The sequence below is a fragment of the Haliaeetus albicilla genome, chromosome 27 (assembly GCF_947461875.1).
Source record: "Haliaeetus albicilla chromosome 27, bHalAlb1.1, whole genome shotgun sequence".
In the NCBI taxonomy this organism is placed as follows: domain Eukaryota; kingdom Metazoa; phylum Chordata; class Aves; order Accipitriformes; family Accipitridae; genus Haliaeetus; species Haliaeetus albicilla.
In genome coordinates this window covers 20,536,382-20,562,187 of record NC_091509.1, presented here as the reverse complement: position 1 = coordinate 20,562,187, position 25,806 = coordinate 20,536,382, and the positions used below count along the sequence as shown (strand labels likewise).

Sequence of the window (25,806 nt, the reverse complement as noted above, 5' to 3'; positions counted from 1 at the left end):
TTGCTGCTGAAAGATCCAGCATGTCCTTGAAAATTCTATGCTAGCTCTGAATAAGGCAATGCTGCAAGCTGGGTCTGTACAGTGGCTAAGTGAGCTGCAAAGCAGAGGGTTGGCGATCCAGCCACTGATTGTTATTTACTCGTATTATCGTCAGATCCAAAGGAATTAACTTGGATAAGTACCCGCATCGGGCTAGGTGCAAACGCAGAGAATAACCAAATAATTTGAAAACCGTTAGGGTGCTTGTGCCTACCTGATTTTGTGCCTTGGAAAATTTTCCTCTGCCCTGGTGGGAACATACCCTGCCTAGCCCTTGCTTTGCTTCAGGTTCTTCCCATCGCCATTGGAACAGGGAGCCTGAACAGTGGAGTGGAAAAAGTCCTCTTCTGCTCGTTTTTTTTTTTTCTCTACTTTTTTAGAAGCAGGTAAAGATACAAAATGAGCTAACACACAGGTTAAGGGTCACCCTTACTGCCTTTCCTACTGGCATCTCCCGTGGTAGTTGGGATCTTGCGGTGACTTGAGAACTCGGCGTCACGAGGTCACGCTGCCCTTCGTGGACATCACGAGGTCGGTGCCATCAGCGCGCGCTCAGCTTCCTCCCAGCCTGCAACATCTCTTCCTCCCCCTGGGACGGCACGGGTTGTCTGATGACGGCCTGCAGTCCTCTGCCTCGCCAAGCTGCCCTTGGAACAGTCGCTTTCTTGGTTCCCCTTCCAGCTTTTCAACTCCTTCCTCTAAGTTAGAAATGTTTTTCAGGAGAGGCTGGAGTGAGTGAATCGCGTGGTGTCCTTTTACCACCGGGATCTCTGCTGGTTAGGCCTTCGGGCTGTGGTTCTAGTTTGGATCTTGCCAGCTGATCAGGTGAATCCTTTGATTTTTACTTGAGTTTTTCTTGAATTTCCGATTGTATGTGCTGGACAAGGAAGTGTGGCAGTTTTCCCTCTGGATGGCATGGATGTTCTCTGTCCTCTTCCCCATGGGTTTGATCCAATGTGGCTGAGACAGACCCTGCTCCCATGCTTGTTCTATGGAGACAGAGTGAGCTGGCCCATCGTCTCCACAGTGGGAGAAAGAGTATGTTGACTTCTTGCCGTGGTTTCTGCGTGTCCGAAAATGTATGTGTATGTATACTAGAGTAAAAATGCTTCTTTACACTTGGGTTACACTGGCAAGTGTTGTAAGAAGGTGTTTCTGCAAACTTAAGGGTACTGATCTTTTCCCCTCCTCCTCCAGGTGAGGTCATAGGTGTATGAAGATGTGCCAAGACCATGGGGTGTATGTACATGTTTGTCCACTGTGAGGTCTTCTCCTTTTCTGAAACATTTCCACCATTCGTTTTCTGGTGACTGAAGGTGTGTTTACATGTCTCATGTTGTAAACCTTGTTCTCTTGGGATGATCGGCTCCTCTGGTTGACTGATGAATTGTCCTCCTTGTGTTTTCAAAGGGCTTTATCCTTTTCTGTGTGTACGCTGCTGAGTTCACGTATGCTCATGGTGACAGCTTGGATGAATTCAGGCTTCTGTTCTGGAATAAACTGGTCCAGTGTGACTTGGAGTCTGAAACTTGTTTTGTAATTTTGTCTGAATGCTGGAGGTGACCACTTTAGAAGCATGTTTTACGAGTGGAAAGTAACGCACACGGTGGTTTCATGCTCAGAGGCTGTGTTCCCTCCTATTGCTACATCTGGAGCAGAATGTCTGCAAGATCACATGTTCGTGAGTAACCTTAGGAAAAATGCAGAGCTCACTTGCAGCAGCGAATCCACAGCGTGGTTGTGCTGGGCTTCCAGAATCGGCCAAGAGCAGAATTTGCCTCTGAGGACTTGAAAAATTTTGTGTTTGTGGTATAGAGAGAGAACCTTAATCTATAAAATATCTGCTGGAGGAAAAAAAAGTTGTGCCCATTAAAAACAGGAAGTAATTTTATTCATCTGTAAATGACTTGCTAATGCACCAGCTACTCCACCTTACCCTGAGTAGTGACAGAATTCATGTATGGGAAACACTCCTTTGGAAAAACTCATTTGCACAAAATACGCATGCGATTCTGCTGTGCCTAAGGAATGTGACCATAATGATTACATTCAAAAGGGGCAGTCCCCTCTGCAGGATTAATCACTTATTTCTAAAAATAAATGCCGAAATGTGTTCTGCTCCAAAGAAGTGTGAACAGTTACTGTGTAGTCTTTGTATCAAAAAGGATTTACTTATTTTTACAACAATGCGTTGTGCTGTTGCTTGGTGCTCCACCAAAGCTTTTAATTGAGGTAATTCTGCACGTTTGCGTAAGAAGTATGACCTTTTTCTTTTCTGGAATCGATAGCTTCTGTAGATACTATTATTCAGAATACAATACACTGCAGAGAAACTTGTTCAAACATGTGAATTGCAGCACAAAACACTACACAAACTGCATATAGAATATCAGCAGTGTGTGCATATAGCATGCATCCACGAGTACAATGTGTTTGTACGAAGTTTTCTGTCTTTTCTGAAAAGGTAATTTCATAGCCCTTACCAAGTGATTAAACTTTTGGACTTAAACAGTTTGACTACATGTAAAAGCTCTTTATTTTAAACAGTCTTGCCTGGTGCTTTTGGGGTGATAATCTGGGTATCCTCCAGCTTTTGTGTATTATTTATCTTTGAAACTTTGAAAGAACCCCCCATTTCGTATGGGTGAAGGACTCTTTGCCTTGATGCCAGCTTAGTAACAATGAGCTCAGCTGTAGACAGCCCCTGTCCGCTTCAGCCTCAACAAGTGAACAGTCCAACATCGGTTGTATCATGAGTGCAGACCTGGGAGGCAGCCTTTGCTGAAAGCAGCGATCTTGAAGCATGGAAATGATCCATGACACGCCACTGATCCTGCTCTGTTTCTCCAGGATGTTTCCACAACGTTGTCAGCAGTGATTTTGGCCTAAAATGAGTAAAATACATCACAGAAGCAATCGTATTTCCTTTAACATAGTTACTGTTTGTGCCTTGCACGTTCATGGTATTTGATATTCCTCCAGATCCGTGTGTGCCTCGTTAGCAGTGTCTTCAAATGTTTTTCCCTTGCTCCAGCCAAAATGTCAACAAAACATAAAACTTCGAACAGTACCACAAACCCTCTACCCTTTCAGTTTGTGTGATATATAACTGGAAAGAAACAGCAGCCAAATTACAGTTCTCTGCCATCTGTTTTAGTTGATAAATGAAGAAACTTTGAGCGCAGTTCAGCCCTTACTTTAGGTCCTGGCATTGTGCCCGTTTAAGCCAGAGCAGTATCTTCACCCCGGTTCCTGTGTCATTTTCCACTTTGAGAGAGAAGGTATATTTTTTGTTTGAGCATTGGCCATGGGAGCAATTGCTTTGCTATATGCTTTCTTTGGTTTTTATTTTAGCCTCGGTACCTATGGAAATGGTGGCTCACGCAGTGCTGCGCTGGGTCTCACACTCCCCTCTTAGTAATTTCTAAACCTTTTGATCGACTTCAGTTGTGTGTGGTGGAGAATGCGAGAACAGAAGTCTGAGTGAGCTGAGTTTCTGTAACTTTAGTGAAAATCCTCCATGTGCTGTTGGGTGCCTCCTGCCCATTGTACCGCTACTGCCTAATGCTCCGCTGTACCCGTGGAGCTCTGAGTTGTCCACACCTCATCGTGTTGCTCTTTCCAGTCAGCGTGTCAGAAGAGACATGGAGACATGGCCAGAGTATGGCCATACTGGAAGAAGACAGTAGACATGTGGCTTCATAGCTTCCTCAGGGAACAGCTATGTTGTGACCACAAGAAAGGCCAGTCCTGCACTACTGTGAATACCAGAATATCAAAATCTGTTTGTTGAATTATTCTGCTTTCTAGCTAGTACTGAAACACACACCGTCTACTACATACCCACATTTCTCTTGCCTCATGCATTCCTTGCACAGCTTTGTCCCAGGGAAAAAAAGGCCTCCAAAGACTGTGGACTCAGCACTTAGTTTGCTATGTTTGGGGGTAATTATGAAAGAGGATGGTAAATCGGAAGGAATCATGTGTGAGCAATTAGCTGAGAAATGAACTATTAAACAGGAATGAGATTCTTGTTGGGGTTTTTTTGCGCCCCCGACTCCCCAGCAAAGACCTACCTAGAAAATGTTCTTGCCATTTGGAGAGTCGGCTGAATGGTTTGTTTACTCCTCGTCATGAAATTTCATACCAGAAATTGGTAGAAAAATGCTGTTAGTTCAGGTGTTAATGAAAAATACGTGCAGGTGATAAGCTGTGTGGTTGTGTGTGCAGGGAACAGTGGCTGCAAAACATGGGGTGAGCGCACTCTCCTTCTCAGAAGCTTGTTCTAGTTGAATGACATTATCTGAACATCTGAGAAGCTGTTAAGGAAGAAGTCTGCCAGAATTTTCTTGTTCCTACAGGAAAAATAACAATAGTACCCCCTCCTAAGACAGAGTTAAAGAAATGCCTCAAATGTTAGGACAGTGAATTGGCTTACAGTGTTAACTGTGTTTCTATTTAAAGGCAGCCCAAACTCTGACATACAATTTAAATAGAAAAAGGTGGTTGGTTTTTTTTTTTCCAGTACTTAAACATATTTCCAGTAACTCACAGCAGCTGAAATTACTCCGCTTTCTTAGTAGAAGAGGAAATTGTTCCACTGTCAGCATGGAGGGCTAAGAAGCTGTGAAAATGAGCATACTGGTTTCTTAACTACGTGTGTTTTCTAGTCATACAAGAGATGCTAATCATGAACTCATGACTTCTTTTTTTCCAAAACAGGCATAATTAAAAGTATAGAATTTAAAAAAAAAATCAAAGCAACTTAAAATAAATTCTTATGAGATGGTAAGAGAATTATATCTTTATATAAACAGAAAGTTTATCAAACTCTTTATCAGATAAGCAAAAATATCACTTTGGTATAAGACTGATTTAATGTACTTGCTTTAAATTTTAGTGGTTTTTTCACAGTATCTTATGTGCAGTTATCTTCAAATGAATTGTTTTGGTTTGTCTGAAAATGTATCTGTTTTAAAATGTGACATCAGATTCTCTTTTTTAATTGAAGAATGCTCACAGAACTGCTAGATAGCTTGTGTTTGTGTGTTGTGTAAGACTTTTTTCACATTGGGGTCAGAAGGTAAGACGCCAGGTATTAGGTTTTTTGTTTGTTTGGGTTTTGGGGTTTTTTTGCCCACCTGGATTTCGTATATATTCATTTAAAGACTGGTCTTTTCTATTAGTAGCTAGCAGGACAAATCAGCTAAATTACACTCAGAGCTGACATTAGTCCACACCCACACTGGAGAAAAAACCATGCAAGATAAAGTAAAATTCGCTAATGGCAATAGTTCTTATCTGTATGGATAGACGAAACAGAGGAAAATAAAATGTACAGGGAACAGGGAGTTTGACAAGACTGTTTGTATATAAAATTTAAAAAAAAATGAGAAACTTAGAAATGAAGGCAAATACAAAATGACCCAGTCTTATAAAGTCCTCAGCATCCTCAGTGTAACTCATTGGGGTTTAAAGCCTTTCGGTGCTGCAGCCTTGAGTTTCACTAAGGGATATTTATGCTGGAAGAAAAGAGATTCTAAGAGCAAGAAAGACCCTACTCTCAGATCTGTCTCCTATATGTATATATACATGTGCATGTGTGTGTCTGTATACATATATATGTATATTTCAAAATACACCCAGATGCTTTTGTGTCATGGCTCTGAGTGTAAGTGCACCTCTGTAAATTACAGTAATTGAAAGACCATAAAGCAAAAGCCTACCTACCTTGTTCCAGCAGAGTGCTTGACTGTTGCCTTTGTAGTAAGGTCTTTTGTCTTTCCCCCAGCAGTGAGATGGATAAATTCAGTGTATGCGTATGCTGTGTAGACAAGCCTAAATTGTTTTGATATAATGCTGGACAGACTCATTGCTTTGTAGATCAGAACCATGGTTCTAAGATTTTTGTCTTAAGATTTAGGGGGGGGTCATAGGTGCTGTATAAATATAAGCTAAGATATTAGCAACAGAAGAGGTGGAGAGACTTTTGAAAACTATAATCTTTATTTTCTTTCACTTTTTCTTGTCCTCAAGAAAAGATTGTTCCCTGCCTTCATCATCGCAGTGCATGCAGCCCTAGAGGAGCTGGAGACCCCCACTTCTGTATGTGTCGATGGAGAGAAGGGCCCGGGGCTGGTGGGTGGTCCAGCTCCGCCTTCTGCATAGCGGCAGTAAAGCAGAGGGGAAAAGGGTGCAGTGGGCTTTTATTTGGCAGGTATAACAGCAATGATGACAGTACAGAAAATGAAAGTCAGGCTGGAAATGCTGGGTGTGAAGTGAGTGCAATGAGCATGAAGTGGTAGCGTTTTTGGAGTTGCCCTGTGTTCAAGAAAGATACAAAGGTACGTGTGCAAGTGTAGTGGGAAGCAGTTGGATGGTGCTGCTGTGATTTAATGCATACGTTTTACAGGATTCTTTCTGCTTGGTATTCTCTGCTTCTCGTAATGTTCTCCCTCATCATCACTGTCCCTGTTGTTTGGTGCTCTGCTTTGGAAACCAGTATTTACACTCATGCACACACAAAGAGAGAGGAAGAAAAGAGTTAAAGCCCAGCTCACTTTCCCTTCCATTTTTCTGTTCTCTTCTTAGTTTTGTCCTGTCTGAGACCTGCAGTGCTGCCTCTCCTTTCTGGAGGTTTCCCCTGGGTGCTGTACCATCCCCTCCTCCTCCTGCCACAAGCAGTAGGGTGCATCCTGTTTGGGGTTACTGCTGTGTCACTTCAAATGACATGCGCTAGCATGAGGAGGGGAAAGGGAAAGGAAGAGCCAAGTGAGCGATTATTTTGCCAACAGCTCCTTCCACAAAAAAAAAAAAAAAAAAATCCAACAATACAGCCCAGTCCAAAATGTCCTGGTGGCATTGACAGCTATTGCTGGCCAGCACGTGAGCCTTTCTTTCCTGTTGATGCAGCAGAATAAATAGCTTCATGTGGTGCTGTTACTGGTTCACAGCAGGATACCTGCAGCACTAGGCTTCTTTGAGTTCCCACATCTTACAGATGCTTGTGTGGACAGGCTAAATAGGGAGAAAAAAGATGAGGCAAGAAAATGCTTTTGAATGAGAAGGCAAAGCTGAGTCTGCCACTCCATAGGAATGAGAGGAAACAATAAATGTTTTTTTTGTACATGTTAGAATGTGGTACGTGAACTACAGAAGATGCAAGAGCTGATGTGGAGCTGATGGGAGCTAGTCAGAAATAGCTTGTTCTGCTGCAACCCCAGGAGAATCCTTCGTGGAGTCAGGGAGGAGTTGCCCCAGCCACATCTGTTGGCAAGCTGTGTTGGCTGGGAGTGGCTGGAACTACATTCTCATCAAACCTACTACCACTGGCAAAAAGGGATTTATTGAACATACACTAAATATATGTATAGATCTTGATTAAGTACAACCTCTCCGAGTGGAACAATGTAGGTTTTATCAAGTGTTTCTGTTGATTCTGTGAGCTGTGAGGCAGAGCTGGTTTGGACTCTGTGTTCATGCTCAATCCCGTGATAAAGAAGGTGTGTGTTTGGAGTGAGTTTTGGTGCTGATACCCAGGGAGTACACGCTGAGCTGAACCTGCAATTTCTTTATCACAGACCAAGATTTTAACAGTAAAAAAAAAAAAGCCATGTGGACAAATAGGGGCTGTTTTCAGCTGGTGCTCAGAGCTTGCATGTATCTGTCTTGTGGAGTTTTTAGTAAGACTTGACCAGTTCAGCTGTTTTGCATGGAAAATCCCTCTAGATGGATAGTTGTGTTTAAAAGCTTATTTTGTTTAATGACCACAGGCCAATGGCCAGTCCTACACTGTATTTTCCATTCCTACTGTTCTTAGAAACCCAAGACTGTGAGCATGTAGCGAGACTTAGAAAACTGAAGTGGCCAGCAGAAAATCTGAGTACAGAGTTCAGTATGGCAGTGAGCAAAGCACTCCACTGCAAACCCAGTAGAGCACTTTGTTAAGCTTGGTTTAAAGATTGAACAGCTCCTTCAAAATCAGAGGGACCACTAGCTGGCTGACAGCTAAAAGTGTGCTTAAGTGCTGTTCTGCTTTGGGGAACCAAAGTATTCAGGACCTCACAGTTTTAGTGCACTTGTGTGTTAGGTGCCAGGCTGTTCCATTATTCTGGCAGTCTGTATTTTTTTGCAGATAGTAAATGAAGTTGTATGGACATGTGGCTTGTTCAAGCATCTGATTTTTATTTGTCCTCATGTCCTTATGAGTTACATAAAAGTGAAGTCAAGCAATGTCTTTAGTGTCTGCTCTATATAGATCTACCTGAAATAGTTTCGGGTCACCTTTGCATGCTTAATTTGGAAAACAGTTGAGCAGCATGACTCTTGCCTTGGAGAATTGAGTAGTCTAGGCTCCTCACAGTAGTCTTGGGGCTCTTGCAGTATCTGCACAAATCAAGATCTTGTCCCTTCCGCAAATTAAGTAGGGGCCCGTTCAACTTGTAGAGCCAGTAAGGGAGGGATGTTCAGTCCACGGGTTGGAGCCAAGTTGGAAAAGTCTTCCCTCCTGAAAAGCAGTTGTAGGATAGATCCAGTCCACCTAGATATTCATTAATGTTATTTGGCAGATCTATGAAAGTGTTCTTAATTGTTTCTGGTTCAGAGCCTGGCAGCAGTCTTGAAATGCAGCGAACTTCCTGGTTAGTAGTTTTGAGGGTTAACTAAGGGGAACGGTTAGTTAAAGGCTCCCAGGCACAGAGCTGTCACAGAAGCAAGTAACCGCTCTGCGTGCCGTTGCGGAATTGTGCCAAGCATCGCGTTGGACTTTTGAAGGCGTTGGAGGATGCTTAGATCGTAAGCGACAAACACAGTGGTGTCAGACAGTCGTTGATTGATGGGGGGTATCCATCATTAGCATTCACGGGGTATCGGTATAAATGAACATCACGTATGGGTAGGCCAGACTGGGATTTCATTCCGTAGATACTAATTTGTTATACTTGTTTGTACTATCATCCTCTGTCTTTAGTTTGCAGTTGTTCCTGTGTAACTGAGATGGGGTTTTGGTGAAATCTGAGGGGGGAATAAGACTGAGTCAGCACTCTGCTTAAGCCATGTGCTTTACTTTAAGCATGTAAGTAGTTTCATTGCTCCCAACGAAACTGCTCATGTGCTTAGCATTAGGCATGTGTTTTAAATAAGTTGCTGATCCAGAGTCTAATTTTTTTTTTTTAGGAGAACCTACACAAATGAGGAGGGTAAGACTACAAACACACAATATTTAAAATGCTACAAATCAAAGGTTTAAGGTCGTATTCTTCAGGAAAAAAGCTTTTGGCATTTAATGCATTTTAGTGACACACTGAGCTTAAATGTCACCTTTGTTGGAAAAATGATCATCATCTGTTAATTTTATGTGACTGTCCTGATAAATGACCTAGCAGCAAGCTAAAGTTCACTGTAGTCCTCTACACCACCAGGCTTTAGACTGAAAGCAGCACTTTGGGATTATCCCTATGTCAAACCTCGGTTGAACAGAGTACATATAATTAATTGTCTGCCAGCTTTTCCTATTACAAATATACACAGTTTGTGAAATTGGTTTACCATGTGCTGAAAATTTCTTTGATATTTTTAAAAGCCTGTTGCTATGGCAACTGGACCCCATAACAGAAAAGCTTTTTAGTAAAAAGAAGGCTAAGAATTTCAGTTAACAACCAAGAATAAAGCCATAGCAAAATAGCTTGTATTCTTTTTTCAAAAGCAAACAAACAAACCCCAGAAGAAAGCATGGTATCCTGAAGCAGCTTGGACCTGGATTACCAGATGGAAGGGCACACCCTGCTCACAGGGCTTCGGAGCTCGGCCGGGAAGCTCACACTGTGAATGCTCAAGCCAGTCTCGGCTTTTACGGTGGAGGATAATCAGGGAGTTCACAAGCGTCTTGCTCCGAAATAATTCACGTCTTTTTTTTTTTCATATGGAAATGTTGAAGTGATTTGATGGTTTGGCTTATAGGCAAGGAAACATGAGTTTTGCTTCTCAGAACTGGATGTCCCCTTTGTGCTTTGCTAATACAGAAACTGGCAGAACAGGCATTACTTTTTCTTTGACGTTGGGGCTTGCAGCCCTGTTTCCTTGTGTCTCATGACTGAGTGAATCAACACCTAATTAAACAGTCACATGAGGGACAGAGTAAAATGCTGCTCAGGCACTGATCATTGTGAATCTTTGGAGAATAACTACTTACATCTGTCTTCCTCCTTCTCCAAGGAACCCTGAACAGCTGCAGCTTGGCTTTTATTTCCCCCCCCCCCCCACCAAGGGAAAAAAGATCACGTAAATGTTGGCTAAAGCAATGGTGTCTGTACAGATAAGTGAGAGCTGGGGTAGGGGGAAGAGAAGACTTGGAAGTACTGGACAAAATCTTGAGACATTGGAATGATTTGAGTTTGTGCTGGGGATGACGTAGCTGAAAGCCTGAAGTTGTAGTCCTTGTGCATTTGACGTTCCTGGTGATTTAACTGAAAAGGTGACGTTGGGCAAGGAAGTACAGTAAGCTCTTTGGAGTGGTCTGGGGGGATTCTCGATATTTTTAATATTAGTTGTAATTTTTTTGCTTGCAGCTCTTCATGAAGGGTCCGTAACAATTGGTTTCCATCTCTGTGTGGCAAATACTTGTGTGGAGATTTATTGGGCTCTCAATTATCACTGAGTCACAAGTGCAGCCACCTTAATCAATTACACGGACGTGGCCTACAGCCAAGGAATGCTCAAAACCCCATGCCGCCTGCTCGTGCTGTATGACTTTCACCGCCAAGGCAGTACTACCCCCCCCCCATAAAACTCACGAAACAAGTATTACAGGATGTTTTAATCAGGGTAAGCAGATGGCTCCCTCCACCCTGACACAGCGGTGGGGTCCCAGGTAGCGCGAGGGACGTGCTGGGCTGGGCAGCAGATGCCTGGGTCTACAGCGGGCGGTTTTACTGCCCTGGCGCTGGAGGTAGCGGTGGTTTGGGTGCTTCCATGGTGCAGTATTTCCAGGCTGAAGATATCCACCAGGGGTCATCCTGGCCTGCCTGGTGCAAGGCTGGTGGGTTTCGGGGCTGTCCTCGGTCCCGGCGGGGACCCCCTGCCTCCTGGGACCTTGGGCAGAGCATCGCCCAGCACCGCTCCCCCACCCTGGCACAGCTCACAGGTTAAAAAGCATGACGTAAAAAAAATGTAGCTGTTTGCATTCTAGTCTTTTAGCCCTTAACAAGTTACTTATTTCTTCATCTATCCATCTGATAAAAAAATGCTTCTTTAGATGTGTTTACTCGGTGTTGGTGCAGATATCACATGGCATGTCAGGTGTAGCACTAGCAATTTGTTGATGCACCTTGCAGCTTTTTTTTTTTTCCTGTATCTCCTGAAGTAATGTTTTGAGAATCTTGGTTTTCACTTGTGTAAAAAGAAGAAAACAAAACTGCCATAGTCCTTACAGTTGCTGGGAAGAACATGAAAATAAAAGCCTTGAAGACTCTTTAAGCTGAAGATAAATACAGTCAATTCAATGTTTGTCTATTAAAAAAAAGAAAATGGTAGGATTCCTCAATCAAAGTACTCTTGTTACATCAGGAGTCATTCAAGGGTTTATTATTATTCTTATTAATATTAGAGTTGATAGCAATAGTGGAGCTATAGCGATTCCTCTAAGATGTCTTCATTTTCATGGCAACAGGGTTCTTGTAGTCAACCTTGACTCTTGATGTATCTTCTTTTCTCTTCATTGTATCATCTGTTAATATCCGTGACCTCCAAAATAAAAAACATCAATTCACCATTAAGTTACCTAAGCAAATTTTGCAGTTGATAAATCTAAGCTTGTGAGCTTGTTTTTGTTCTCTCTAGCACTGTGAAACAGTCACTCTTTTATCATATTAGTAATTCTCAACAGTGGTAGTTCAGATGTAACATAGATGCTGGTTTTCACAGGCGAAGTTTGCTTTATTGTCTACTGGAAACTCGTGTATCAGGCAAAGATAGATGCTGCATGTCACTGAGTGTTGTATTGTCATTCATACTTTGAAGAGGGGATGGAAAAGAGAAGTTAGTTTTATGTATGGATTTAGGGATTGAAGAACCTATCTAGATATCTCCAGAATTACACAGCATAAAGAGGGGAAAAAAGACTTCCCCTCACAACCCTCCTCTGCTACACTAGATACTTCTGTGTGATTTTAAATAATTCTTTATTTCCAACAACTATTTGTATGCATCAAGAGCAGTTTGTATTGGAACTTTTTTCTCCCCAACTTTTCATTAAATGCACACAATACTGAACTATTTACACTTTATTTTTAATAGCTACAGCAGAAGATTAGTCTGTTCTACACACCCGAGAGTGCACAATAAAATAACTGTTTGGCAGGGGGAAAATGCCCTGTTGTCTTGCAGTACCAGTTGGTATTATGGAGGTTTGTTCGGTGTCTTATTTATAGTAGATTGCAACTGGAAATGTGATACAAAACAAACACCAATGTTCCAGTAGCTTAACCATGCATCAGATTTTTACTTTGATAGTTATTTTTATTTTAAGCATCTTTTATCATTACTTGATAAATTACAACAGTGAAGGGACGGTCAATCTGCTGAGGTGTCAGCATCCACGTTCCTAAAAGAAAGATAATGTTCCATGTCATACCCTCCAGGAATGCTTCCAGGCAGATTCGTATTTATGCTGATGCTCCTTTACACTGCTGGTAGAGACAGTTTATTCCACTCATGAGACCTCTTGGTGCTAGTGAGAATCCTGCCTATGGAGAGTTTATAAACTTTGGTTCTCTGTTGATTTTTTGTTTGTTTGTTTTTTGTTGTATTGCATATCAAAAGCACTTTTTTCAGTATCTAAAAATCTGGTTTCTTTTAAAGAAAATGGGGCCTAGGTTTTGAAAAAGCTCTGGACTGCTTACAGAGATCTTTCTCATTGTTTTGGCTCTTGCTGACCTTTGGCTGGACTTACGTCTGTGTGTGCATATCTATGGTGCATGCAGGTATGTGTATGTGCTCCAGTGGTATACGGAGGGTTTATACTTTAATACTGTCCACTCTTCCTCTCCAGCAGTGAGGAATTCAGTGGAATTTTTTTTGCAGGGGTGCAAAAATGTACAGAAAGCACATTTAAAAGTCTAGCTCAGTGGTAATCCTATTAAGGCGAGTATTTTGTAGAGAAGTGCTATCCAAGTATTTCTAGTCAGATTTCAAATAAAATCCTAATTGGTTTTCTCTCTTTTTGTCTAGTGTGGCTTCCAGCTCCTACCTTTGTGCATTACTAAGCAATAAACATTTCTTGGCTTGCTTACTAGCTCTTTGTTGTGTGTGTTTACAACGTGTGAGGGAAGCCTTCTTTCAGGAGAAAGACTAAAAAAACTCGTTAAGGCAGTGGAGAACAAAAATGAATCATTTCATTACTTTTTTAGATTGTGGTTGGAACAAACTGTTGTCTCCTCGGTTTAAAATCAGATGATTTATACCCAAAAGGTGCACATGAGCCCTTCCAGTAATTCTAAATGTTTTCAGAAATGCCTCTGGAAAAAAGGAAGAAAGTAACTCTCTTTAGTGCTCTTTTGTCTTGAGGGGGTTTTTGGCTTATATATGTTTAAGAATGAGCCACAGCCCCAGTCTGGCAGCGGAGTTTGCACAGAATCCCTTGGGTGGAATGTACTTCATCCTCTTGGCTATTCGATGCAGCTGGACACCATCACTCACATCTTTCCCATCTTCAGTTGCGTGGATGTGCAGGGATACTGAAGTGCCCTCCCAGGACCTCTCTGGAAGGTGATGGGCTACTAAGGCAGGAGATTTTGATCACTTTATTTTTTGAACTTTTTAGATGTTTTTCTGAAGCTAGATAATATTATCAGCTTTGTTTTCCAAGTTCAAATTTACACACACACAGAGACGGGGGGGGGGGAAGCCTGCACCCTTTCAGAGAGTTGGAGAGTATCATATTCCCTGCCAAAGCCAAATACTACCTAGGTGGTAAATGAGGTACTTTTTTTGGACTTGGAGAAAAAACAAAAAAAGCTGCCTTTCTGGAGACACTTTTCAACAATAGATGCTGGAGACCTGTTGAAAACCCCATAAAGCTTTCATACCATAGGTGAAAACAAATTACTGCATCTGGAATACAACCAATATTGTAATTATATCTTTTTTTACTAACCAGTGGCCCGTTTTGGGTTTTATTTTTATTTCACCTCCCTAGAAACAGTGCAGATAAGCAGTGAGGAGGGGTGACAAAGGGGCTGTGCTGTGCCCTCTGTACAGCATGCTGCTGTCTCGGTCGAGCAGGGTGGGTTATGGTTCTGCACACCTGCCTTGTGTTCCCCCATCCCTGCATACCCCGAATGTTCTCTGAGCATGGCTTTGCATCTGCAGTTGGCAGCCAGTAGGCTTGGATTTGAGTGCAGGCTTGGACCTGGGTTTAACATACCATAGGTACGTACTGGTGTGACCAGAACATCTTGCTGTCCTCAGAAATTTAGAATCAGATGTTGTTTATGAAAGCTTATCTCCTCTGTTCTGGATCAGTAAATAGGATGTTCACTGTGCCCGGCTATACACCTAGAGAAGACGACAGTGCACGTTTCATCTTAAAGAGGCCTGAGTATTTTTTTGGATGTGGGAATGGTGACTGTGTTTGAACCAACACTGAGTATCTGAAGTCCTTCCTCAAGCAATAAATATTCACTGATCTAGCTAAAGCACTATTTACTCTCCGTACACTTTTGGAGTCTGTCTCTATTTGAAGAGAAATTTCTTCCAGTATTTTTCCTGGTCAGTTGTTGGATGGAGGCTGGGTCTGCTTTCAAAGCACTTGTCTTTAACACGCATCAGGTTACCCTGAGGTAAAATGGAAACTTTAGATGTTACTCCTGTAAATAAATGTTTACATAATACATTGCACTGAACTTCTCACCATTGCATGCCTAAGAAAAAAAGGTCACTTTTGACATCAGTAACCTTTAGAGAGCCATGCGTTTGCCACACAGGTAAAGGAAGTTACTGTGCACAGCACATTTCTTTCACTAGATCAAGAAGGTAGGAGAGGTCAAATGTTATTGCTTACAACTCCCAAGGCTTGGCATTCTAAGCTTTAAAGGCAAGATTTGGTTTTAAGGTATGGGCCTTGTAAACAGCACATGCCCAATTTTGCTCATGTGAGTAATTCCATTGAATACCAGGCCACTAGTCGTGTATGAAAAGCCAAGTCTATAATGTATGTCTTTGTGAGGTCAGGGCCTCAGCTCTTCATTTCTAAATGAGAAATTTCCTACAAAACGTTCAGGGTCACAAAAGATAACAGTTTTGGATTTGGAACCAAGTAATTATCTATCTTGTAGTTTTAGTGCTTTTGTGTCAAAATGCTTGCCCAGCACCAAACATAAAAATACTACCTTCCTATAAGTCAGCAGCAAAACTGCTGTTGTGTCAATAGATTAAGGATTTCTCCCTAAACTTAATCCAGGAGATGTGTAGCAGGAGAGGGAGCTCGGTGTTCGCTGGTGGAATCCATCCCAGAGGGCAAAAAATTATTGGGGCTGCTGGGTCTTGGGGCCAGAGCCCACGGACAGGTGCATCAGCTCACCCACTCTTGTGATACAGGGGGATCATCGATAGCCCTAAACTTTGTGTTGTGGGATGCAGCCGAACAGGAGATCCTGATGATAAATGGATTTTTGCTGCCTTTGTATTTGGTAAAACCTGTAGGTTTTCAGACACTGACCCCCCCCCCCCCCCCGCCCCGAAGTGGGAGCTATGGTGCTACAGTCTCCTGCCTTTATATATTTGCTGTGTTTTGTCCAAAAGTAATACAAAATTAATAGTATGAATGATTAGTCCCACATATACCTGTGACAAGACTTGATGGCTTTTAATGTTCATTGCCCTTTTGGATGCCCGGTTCCTTCCTCACTTCCCTGTCCATCTCCCTCGTTCCTCCCCCACAATTTAGAGAAAAAAAAGTTCTTTAAATAGCAAGCTCTTTGCTTTTGTGATGTACCCGGCAGCCTTCCTAGCATGGCCTGGGTTACCCCAAGAGCAGTCGTGAAACCTTGTTTAGAGCTGTCGGGTTGATCAGCGTTTCTTTGTGGGCATTATTCCGCATCCCCCTCCCCCCCAAAAAAAAGAAAAAACCCACCCAAACAACCAGCGACCCCAACCCACCCCTCTATATTGCCATCCAATTGTCTTGCGTGTCCCTGAGGCTTGGCTTGTAATATTAATGAGCCCTTCCAGGGCATACAGTGCTTTCTTTGTCCTTCTAGGAGCCGACGGGGAGGGGGAGCGGGTGCCGGCGCGATCGAGGGAGCGGAGCTGGTTCCCCTCAGCCCGAAGCCGAACGCGCCGAAGACGCGAGAAGCGGCCGCGTGGCGATCGATCGGCGGGGTGGCCGCGCGGCGCCTCTCCCGCCCTTCCCGGCAGGCGTGCGGACGGGAGCCGGCGGAGTCGAGCCGTCGAAGGCCTTTGCTTGGGCGGCGAGATCCCGCGCGGGGGATCGGCGGATGGCGGCTCCGGGTGGCACGCGCTGACAGCTGGGTCACATGATGGCCGTCAGCGCTCGCTTTTCCACCCCTCTGCCTCCTCCGCTCTCCCGGGCTCCGGCGCGAGCATCCCGTCGCTTCCAGGAATGTCGAGGCCGGGGGTGCAGCCTGGAAGGAGGCCGCGTCGCTCGGCCCCCTCGCTTCTCGCCCGAGCGGGTTGAATCGGCGACGGTGGCGGCTCGCGGAGGAGCGGGACGGTTGCCGGGGGACTCGGGTCGTGAGACTCGACTCCGGCCGCGTTCGCTAGAGGACGAGGAGGAGGAGGAGGATAGGTGGGACTGACGTGTACGCTCCGGCGGCCGCCGAAGCAGCGCTTAGCTTTCTGATGAATTAGAGCCATCTCCTCTGCGGCGATAAACTGGAAGAGACAAAGGAGCGGGGGAAGACGGGCGGTATTTACTCGAGCAGAAATCCCGGGCTGTGCAACAGAATGCAGGGGCAGGATTTGGGTTACGAAACTCCAGGGCAGCGCAAACGCAGCCCGGTGCAAACGCCTGTATTGCGCTTCAGCGAACTGCTTGCTTTAAGGTGGTTTTTGTGATCCTGTTGCTAGGATTAAGCCTTTTGCGTTGCAGCATGGAGAGTCTTTTGTTTGAGTTAAATTCAGACCTCTTGATATGTCACCTGACAGTCTTGTGGTTTTGGATGAATATGGCTCATTGCTATTATTAACCTGAGTTGGCAGCTGGGCACAACAGGAGTTTACAGGGATTTTGAAAAGTGGAACTGCTCGGGGGACAAAGATGCTTCCCAGGTACGGTCACTGCACAGTTCTTGAGATTGTTTTAATTATTTGAAAGCTTAATATTTTCACTGCGATGAAAGTACTTCTTTCCCAGAGCTGTGAAGCTTTTAGAGATTTAATTTTTTTTATGGTTCTTCTTATATTTATATGCTAAATGGCATGAATGTTTTTTTTTTTTCCCTGAATTGGTTCTATCTGTTGTAATTTTGCAAAGGGAAGCACAGTCTACGTGAATAATGTAAAACATTGTGTTCGATGCTAGTGAATTTAACTGAAAGGAGCTGTGTCTTGCTTGTGTGTGATTTTTTTTTTTTTTCTAATTAAAACAGGTATTTCAAAAGAGCACAGAGCTTGTGTGTCTGCACGTGTGTATGCATATGTTTGCATGCATATATGTGCTTAAATCAGCTTAAAGCTGAACAGGTATTTTTTGAAATGACATACGTGAAGTAGTACCCAAAATATTCTGTGAAATTACTAATTGTAGATTCAGAAGCTGTGTAAATTGCAAAGTTACTCAACATGCTATATGTCTTTAACGAAACCTTCCAGCTTACTTATTTTCAATATCACCCTCCAGACTATGATTAATGTGTTGACTGGACTGTACCTAACCTATATGTATTACATCTTTTTGCTCATGAAGAGGCAGCTGGCTCATGTATTGGACTTCAGAGTATAAATTAGGTATCTTAATGAGAGCCAAGTGACTTGGTAGAAGGAGGAAAAAAAGGAAAACAAAGTCAGCTTCATACACAGTTAAAGAATTGGACAGAGCCAAGGACCTTGGAAGCCAATTGAAGTTTAGGTCCAAGTTTATTATACTGAGTGTGAAATATCTGGCTGCCTGAATATGTTCCTAGTGTACAATATGTGCTTAGTATAAGCAGCAGAACTTTCCTGGAGCACAAGTAGTGCAGCTATTCAAGGTGAGGATTGCTAAGCTGGTAAATGAGCAAGACAGATTTATAGATACAGCATAGAGCTGACCTCTGTGATGCTGCAGTGCCTGTGGACGTGTCACCCTCCTTCGAGAAATGAAAAGGTGGTGGCTTGGATTTCTTTTTTTTTTTTTAAAGAAACATTATTTCCTTGTGACAAACCTGAAAAATGTAACCGCTGCAAGCAGTCACCCATCATGGGTGGTTGTCCCTGAAATGATCCACTGTCTGTCAGTTTTTCCAAGCTACCCAGAGTACAGGTCCGTCGACATTTGGGAAATCCCGGCTGAGGTCAGAGTGATAAAGGGCAGCGTCGCCCAGAGCGCTGGGTAAACTCCTTCGCAATCGATGGTCACGGGCTCCCTCCGTGGCCTTGGTCAAGTCACAAATGCCGATTTTCTCTGCAGAATCAGCAGGCGTTCACCACAACAGTCACACAACCCTGAAGTGACCTCAACTCTTGTAAAGACAATTATCTTGCAAAATTTTTTCTAAGTATAGGCCCCGTGGTTTCTCTAGTTTAGGGATCTTCTTCCTCCTCACAGACTTACGGTGGTGTTATGTCACCAGCATTGAGATGGAATCTCTCGCTGAAAATGCCAACTTTACAAATTGGCAGTGCGGTCTGGATCATCCTTATCATGTGAATCCTGATAAAGTTCTTTTGCATTTCAGGTGTTATTATTAAAAAAATAAATAACCTGCCCATGCCTCTTTAAAAAAAGCTAATGGATGGTCTTCCAAAGCTGGAAGCATCGTTAACATGCCGTACATTGCTGTTTTCATTGCTTCCAAATTAGTTGTGCTCTTTCAGAAAGGTCTACACAGCTGTCTTTGTACAATAATGGTCAAATAATAAATGAATTAGTGAATTGCAGTAAGAAGGTATTAAAATACGTTCAATACCCTCCCCATGTGTCCTATATATTCAACTTTTGTTGTATCTTCTCAAAGCCAAATGAAAAAAAAATCCAGTAACAGATAATAGAAATGTGTAGAGCAATTTGGGTGGGAGAAGGGAATCCTTTGTTGGAAAAGGCACCTCAGTCAGGGGTGAGAGGTGTACGATATGATGGTTGGACTAGGCCAGCACCATTTTCCTTCTGCTTCTGATCACCCTTCCCTATGACAAAGCAACTGCAGGATCCTAAATACTACTGGGCTGTGCATGTACAGGTGAGCATGCTTCGATGTGAACGTACATCTCTCTGGAACATGGAGATAATCTGCATCTGAAATATCCCAATGCACCCAGTGGAACGGTCTCGTATTTGCAGCGTAAGCTCTTCAAGACGGGGACAGCCTCTGTGCAGCACTCCCGTAGAAGTTGGCTGGGTCTAAGCACTACTGTAACAACGATAATACATGAAGAGTATCATCTGCAGGAGCTGGAGATAAGCCCTGGGGATCCTTATGCCTCTGTTCTGATGCTCGTCTAATAGGAGTAAAGGAAGACGTTTCCTTCCACGCGGAGCCCTGCGAGGAGGGCGTGGGGCAAGGTGGACCTGCCGTCTGCTCTGCCCTGGCTGTTCCTGTCAGCCTTTTAAAAAGGTGCTAACATGAAAAACACGCAGGACAGATAAGCTAGCATAAACTATAAATATCATTTGCGTAGATGCATTTAAAAATAGTTCCAAGTGATTCATCACCAGGCAGTTTTTATAACTATGGGTAACATGATGTAGGAAAACAATAGTTTGACTGATAGTTTCAATTTACTTTTTCAATGATTAGTCATATTCTGGTTTTGAGCAACTTTACTTTTTAGCAAACTCTTCTACAATTCCTACCTGCTTAATATCTTGATCGGTTTGCTTCAATTGCTTCTCTTTAAGACTTCTAAAATATCTATGCTAATTATTAAAAAGTAATTGGATACTATCTAAGCTGTGTTAATATGAAATAGTTCTAAAAGTAAAGTCTCAAGCAGGAGGAAAAATAGTATTAAGCTAAACCTTTAATGTAATGAAGAAGTGCTGTTCGTGTTGTAGTGGAAACAAGGAGGAAGGAATGTACTTGCTTTCAATTACAGGGGAAAATCTTGTATTTTAATTGGTAGAGTGGTAATGAAGGATTTCTGCGTCTGTCATTTTATCTATTAAGACTTGCACAGAGTATAATAATACCAATTTAAAGCCATTCAGCTGCCTCTTGCTGAGAAACGCCTATGGTAGCAATAAACTCCAGGAATTAGATACATGAGAAAATCCACCCTTGGAGAGCATTTTGACTTCTGGATTGCCATGCAACTTGCAGTACAGGTGTCAGGAAGCATGTAATGGATCTGTAAATGTAAACTATAAATAATATTCCTAGTGGTTGAAGGTAAAAAAAAGGCAGGAAAACAAAACGGATGAAAGAGGAGAAAAGCTGAACCATAGTAGGGCTTAGGTATGAACATGCATTAAAATATCATTTTTCAGGCCTTGATTTCATTATTATTAGTTTCTAATAATTTAATCTTTATTCATGTGGAAGTTTGCCTTTCTGTCCCGAATAATTCCTTTCCTTTTGTGCTTTGTACTTGCATTAGCATCTGCACAGGGGGGTTGGACCAGATGACCCCCAGAGGTCCCTTCCAGCCTCAACCAGTCTGTGATTGTGTGAGATCTGGTTTTACATGATTTGTTTCTGAAATATCCCACGCAGCATTTATACATCAACGGATTTCTACCCCATTCTATGCATATAGGTATTTCTGAACGTCTCATTCTAGAGGAATCACTGTTTGTGTAGTGGAGATCTCCATAGGACTGGTGTCCTGCTCAGAAATAATTTATCACTGTTTCTTCTCTTGCTTGACGTGTGACCTCACAGCACTAACTGTAAGGCAAAGTCACAAACACTTCCACTGGTGAAAAGATTGTTGGGGTTTTCTTGCTGGTGGTTTTTGTGTTTGTTCTTTTCTTTAAATATAATCAGTTTCAAGGAAAGATCAAAGAGTGATAGATAGGTCACACAGCAGAAAGTCCTCATTAAGAGAACCGTCATTTCCAGAACAGTGTGGGAGATGGAGACTCACCTTTCATTAACAGTGCTAGAACATTTGATTCTACGTCTCCTGGTTTTCCTGTAAGAATCTCAAGAAAACATCAGTTAAATGTCAAAGTTGGTTTCCATTTATAAACAGAACTAATTATATTCAGAAGATCTAGGTCAGTTTTCATCCGCCTGAAGAACAGCGCTGGAGTATTGCCCTGTTATATTTGTTTTGAGAACATGCCCTCCGTATTGCATGCAGGAATTTGTGTGTTTCTGGGGATAATCTATCCAGATATCAAGCTTAACGGTATTTTAAAGCTCTAACAACAAAAGCAAAGCTACTCTGTGTCCAGCTTCCTCCTCACTGGGAGGTGGTGGGGCCGAGTCGGAGGTGCCAGCCTGCCTCTGTTTACTGTCTGTCTAAATGAACTTTCCCCCAGCACTCTTAAAGTTTCTTCTGGTTTGGGAAGTGGCCCGCTATTGCCAGGGAATATTTTTGCAAGGCTGAAATGTGCTTAAGGACTCTATTACATAACAGAGATAACGCTTATTTGGAATTATCACAAATTATGATGGATAATATCTACTAAATGCTTGTCTAGAGAAAGTTAAAATGTCATGTGAAGAAGCTGAGAAGTAAACAAGCTCTTGTTACCTTGATCAAATATGTTTCCGAATACAGCAAGAGTTTTATATTTAGCTTTCTCTCCTCTTAGTGTGTAATCTGCTCTTGGAGCTTTTTATAAGCAGACTTTGCTAAGATCTGGAACAGCTACTGCCCTTCTTTGCCAGTAATTTCAAAGTCAAATATCAAAAGTACTAGGTAATGGAAGACATGCTTTTGTCTGAGTGTGAAGGAAATTCAAATGCACTGCAAGGGTGGAGCAAGCGATAGCACCTTTTTGGCAAACAATTCGTTGTTGTTGTCACACACTGTTTCTTTATAGGAACCACAGTGGCCTATAAAATGAGCTTCCAGACTTCCATCGATTTCACTTAAATATAAAAAGATGGTTCCTTCAGGAAGCCAGTTTATCCAGCGGTCTCACTTGCCTCCTCACCTCCAGCTGAAGTCAGGTTCTTACAAGTAACTGTCCCCAGCTCTAGTGCCTTTGAGCCTCTCAGTTGATAACACTCCAAATATGCATCAAACAATATGGATTTTGTTTTCTTACATTTTCTGAAATGCCAGGTGGGGCTCATTAGCAGAGCCCCCGGTAAATGTATGCTCTGCACTGAGTTTGTCACTGTGCTTGGTTTTCGGTACAGAATTGGCCCAGTTTGCAGTCTGTTCTTCATGTGGGCATGTCCCTCTGTGGACGATGCTTGGCTTTAGGTGCCCAAAGAGAGAGGGTGCGTGGCTTTGCCCCCGAATCTAGACATCAAGTTATTTCAGTTTCAAGTTGCTCAAGCTTTTTTTGTAATAAGTTGCTTTTGACATCTGTTGCACACTATCTTCTCTGCAGCTTCTGTTTTTCTCTCCTGTTGCTAAATGGTGGGGCTGAGCAGATCAGGAAATGGATTTCCTCTCTCAAGAGACCAAGTAACTGTATGTCTTGGTGCTTAGTTTTACCTCACTGGAACTACACTAGTTGTAAAGCCTGTGAATCTATATTGGACAGTCTTAAAAACTTCTGATAGGCAACCATGGCTTTGGTGATCAAATTGATTCTCTGCTGTGACCTATTATAGAAGTTGTTGGGTTACAAATGTCCTTAGCATACTGATCACATAAAGCATGGGCACAGAGAAGGAAACCTTTTGGTTGGTGAATTAGGGGGACAGAGGAGAGGAAAATTTACCATAGTCTTGGAGTCTAGCATGCCAGGTTTACTTCAGTCCATATTATCACTTATGGGCGTCTCTTTGCTGAAATAAATGTACAGCTCCTTGTAAACTGGGAGCCTGTATCCTTCATTAATGGCTGGAAAGTTCCAGGGCCTCGTTTCTCACTTCTTGGGGTTTCATGCTAATGCTGCTTGCCTAAAAGGCAAGGATAAGGAAGATAGAATTTCACTTGATTAAGGAAATGGCTTGTAACCAGCTGGAAGATGATTGCTGTTGGTTTCATGGATAGAGGAGGCGTCTTGTTTCCTGTCTCCCAAGAACTGAGAAGGTATCGGTGAAAATGGATTCCCAAGTCCATGGGCAACAATGCTTGCTGGGTTTTAAAGTCATGGCTGGCTTTTTAAAATGGGAATTTAAGATTATGGCTACAAAGCACCCTTAAAGGCAATGGTATTCAAGCCTGAGCCCTCCAAGTTCTCCCTTTGCAGAGCTCCTCTGAAGTCAGTGACACTCGGGAAGGCAGAGGCTCAAGAATGCTCCTTTCCTTGTTATTGACTGCAAAAATAGTTTGGGAGTAGGTGTGTTAGAACTGCTGTGTGTGTTTTGCTGACCCATGCAGCAGCATGGCCTTGAATCACAGTGGCATAAGTGGAGATGATTTCCAAGTCTGAATGTAGTGAGGACCTGAGTATATAGTCAGGACCAAGCTACACATGGCTCTCTTTTTCCCAGCATCAAAGCATATATATTAGTATGAATGCTGTAGTTTGTAATACTGCAGTTAGTTCTATGCACATATGTTACTACAGTGTTTGTGAAACCTGAAGAAGGGTAGGAAAGGTACTTTGCATTTTTTCAGCTGGGGAGTTCAGTGCTTTGCCAAACCATGAGGCTGAAAACCCATGACTGCAAATGCAGAAATTCATTACTTAAGGGAGAGGCCAGTGTGAATATATACCTTTTTTCTTTTTGCTTTTGAATCGTGAATGCTTTCAAGCTAGCGCTTGCAATGATGAGGGACTCTTTTTTGGGGGGGGGGGGGGTATGTGTCTCTAAACATAAAAGCTGAGTTCTTCTATGACCTTGATTACAAAAAGCTGGAACTTGAAGAAAACATTAAATATCACAAGACAGAGCACAAGAGCTGGTAATGCTGCGCACATCATTGCATATGGCTGTAGTGGATTGGTGCCGTTTATGCCAGTGTAATTTGGCAAGTGTAGGGGAAAAAAAAAAACAAAAAGCATAGTTCTGGCTACAGGATCAAAGGGTCTGATGAAATGGCATTGCATTTGCTCGACTTTATGTTTTAATATAGTTGTATATACAGAAAACATAGAAAGGACAGTGTAATAAAGAGTTGTGGTAATTGATCCTTCTGCTCTTTTATCTTTTAATTAAAGCTGGCCTTTGCCGGAATTTGACCCAAGTCAGATCCGACTGATTGTGTATCAGGACTGCGAAAGAAGAGGACGGAATGTCTTATTTGACTCCAGTGCTAAAAGAAAAATAGAGGATGTTTCGGTGTCGGTGAGTATTTTACTAATTTGAATGGTTATAGTCTATATTTTTTTAAATGGCAAGATTGATAAATCACAAATGTTCTGTTTTATTCACATTAACATTTAAACGTCGGTTATATGCAGGGCTATATTTAAATGCCTGTTAAGTTGCAAATTATTCATGCTTCAGTGATTTCACTCTTAACAGCTTTAAATACTGTAGTGATCTCTTTATTCCTGGGCTCGTCTACTTTCTGCTCGTTCAGAGAGAAGGATTCCTTCCTGGTGCTGCAGCAGGCAATGCTGGGGGCCTGAGGCAGGGCATAAACTGATATTTATGGATGTGCTTTTATGCCATGGTGGGGTGTGCATTCTTAATCGGAAGGTCCTCCCAGTCCTGTGTCCTCCTGTGTCCTGTTTGGTTAGCTTTTGCCAATCGTTTCTATGCTTTGCTGACAGTTTTTTCACACAAAGTTACTTGAAAAGTTTTCCTCTGTTTTTCCTTTTGGCATGGTCTGCATGGTAATCTATTAATTGAAACTGTAATGGATGCAGTCAGATGAGGATACTTACTTCTAAGGGCTCTGGCCAGAAGATTAATTTCTAGCCACAGTGCTATTCTAAGTGGTTGTGTGAGGTTGGACAGCTTATATTCGCTGCTTTGAACTTCCTTTTCACCACCTCTAAAAACGTTTGCAAACCATTTTAAGGTCTGTGAGCAGAAAGCACTGTGTGAGCTGAAATTCGTGATCCCAGCTGCTTTTACCCGTAGGACCTACTAAGTTCTGTAAGCAGGAGTACACAAAATAACATATTACCCTCAAGCCCTGGTTTTCATGTTGGGTATTGGAGTACAGCCAGAAGATTCTTCATCCAGCTTGTAAACTCTTCTGGCCTATTGCTGAATGTTGCCAGCCTGATGCTTCTCATCCTGGTCCTGAGTGCTTCCTATGTCCGCATATCCTAACCTCTGGAAGTCTGTTTGTTTCTCATCAGGCACTAATTTCCAGGCTTCTCCATCGCTTACTCTAGTGCTTGTATAGCCACGAATCAAGATCCCAATTTCCTAGTTCTTTTTGAGAATTTGTGAAGTAAAGCAAGTTTCACAAATGTTGAACAAAATGCATCTTTCTTTTTAATTTTAGCTTGTTAGAATGGCTTTATAATTTATAAGTTCCTGTTCTTCTAGGTGTTCTTGCCAGGAAAACAGGTTTTTAAAGACGAGATCTCAGAAGTGGTTTATTGGTACGAATTGCTGCCTATGCTCATTACTATTACTT

General features: G+C 42.5%; 1 protein-coding gene and 1 long non-coding RNA gene across 5 annotated transcripts in view; both read left to right on the top strand.

Moving 5' to 3' along the window:
- FNIP1 (folliculin interacting protein 1) overlaps window positions 1–25,806 on the top strand; it is a 70,862-nt gene that overhangs the window by 6,626 nt on the left and 38,430 nt on the right. For 3 of the 4 annotated variants that reach the window (XM_069772665.1, XM_069772662.1, XM_069772663.1), the window contains exon 2: window positions 24,428–24,554. In XM_069772665.1, coding sequence (XP_069628766.1) covers window positions 24,428–24,554 — 127 coding nt within the window. Of the gene's footprint in view, window positions 1–16,934; window positions 17,323–24,427; window positions 24,555–25,806 lie in introns of those variants that run through there. The other variant, XM_069772664.1, reaches the window with a different exon arrangement.
- Window positions 5–13,848, top strand: LOC138682346 (uncharacterized). The gene is made up of 3 exons (XR_011322447.1): window positions 5–864; window positions 1,237–1,355; window positions 1,450–13,848. It is a non-coding gene; the product is annotated as an uncharacterized lncRNA (long non-coding RNA).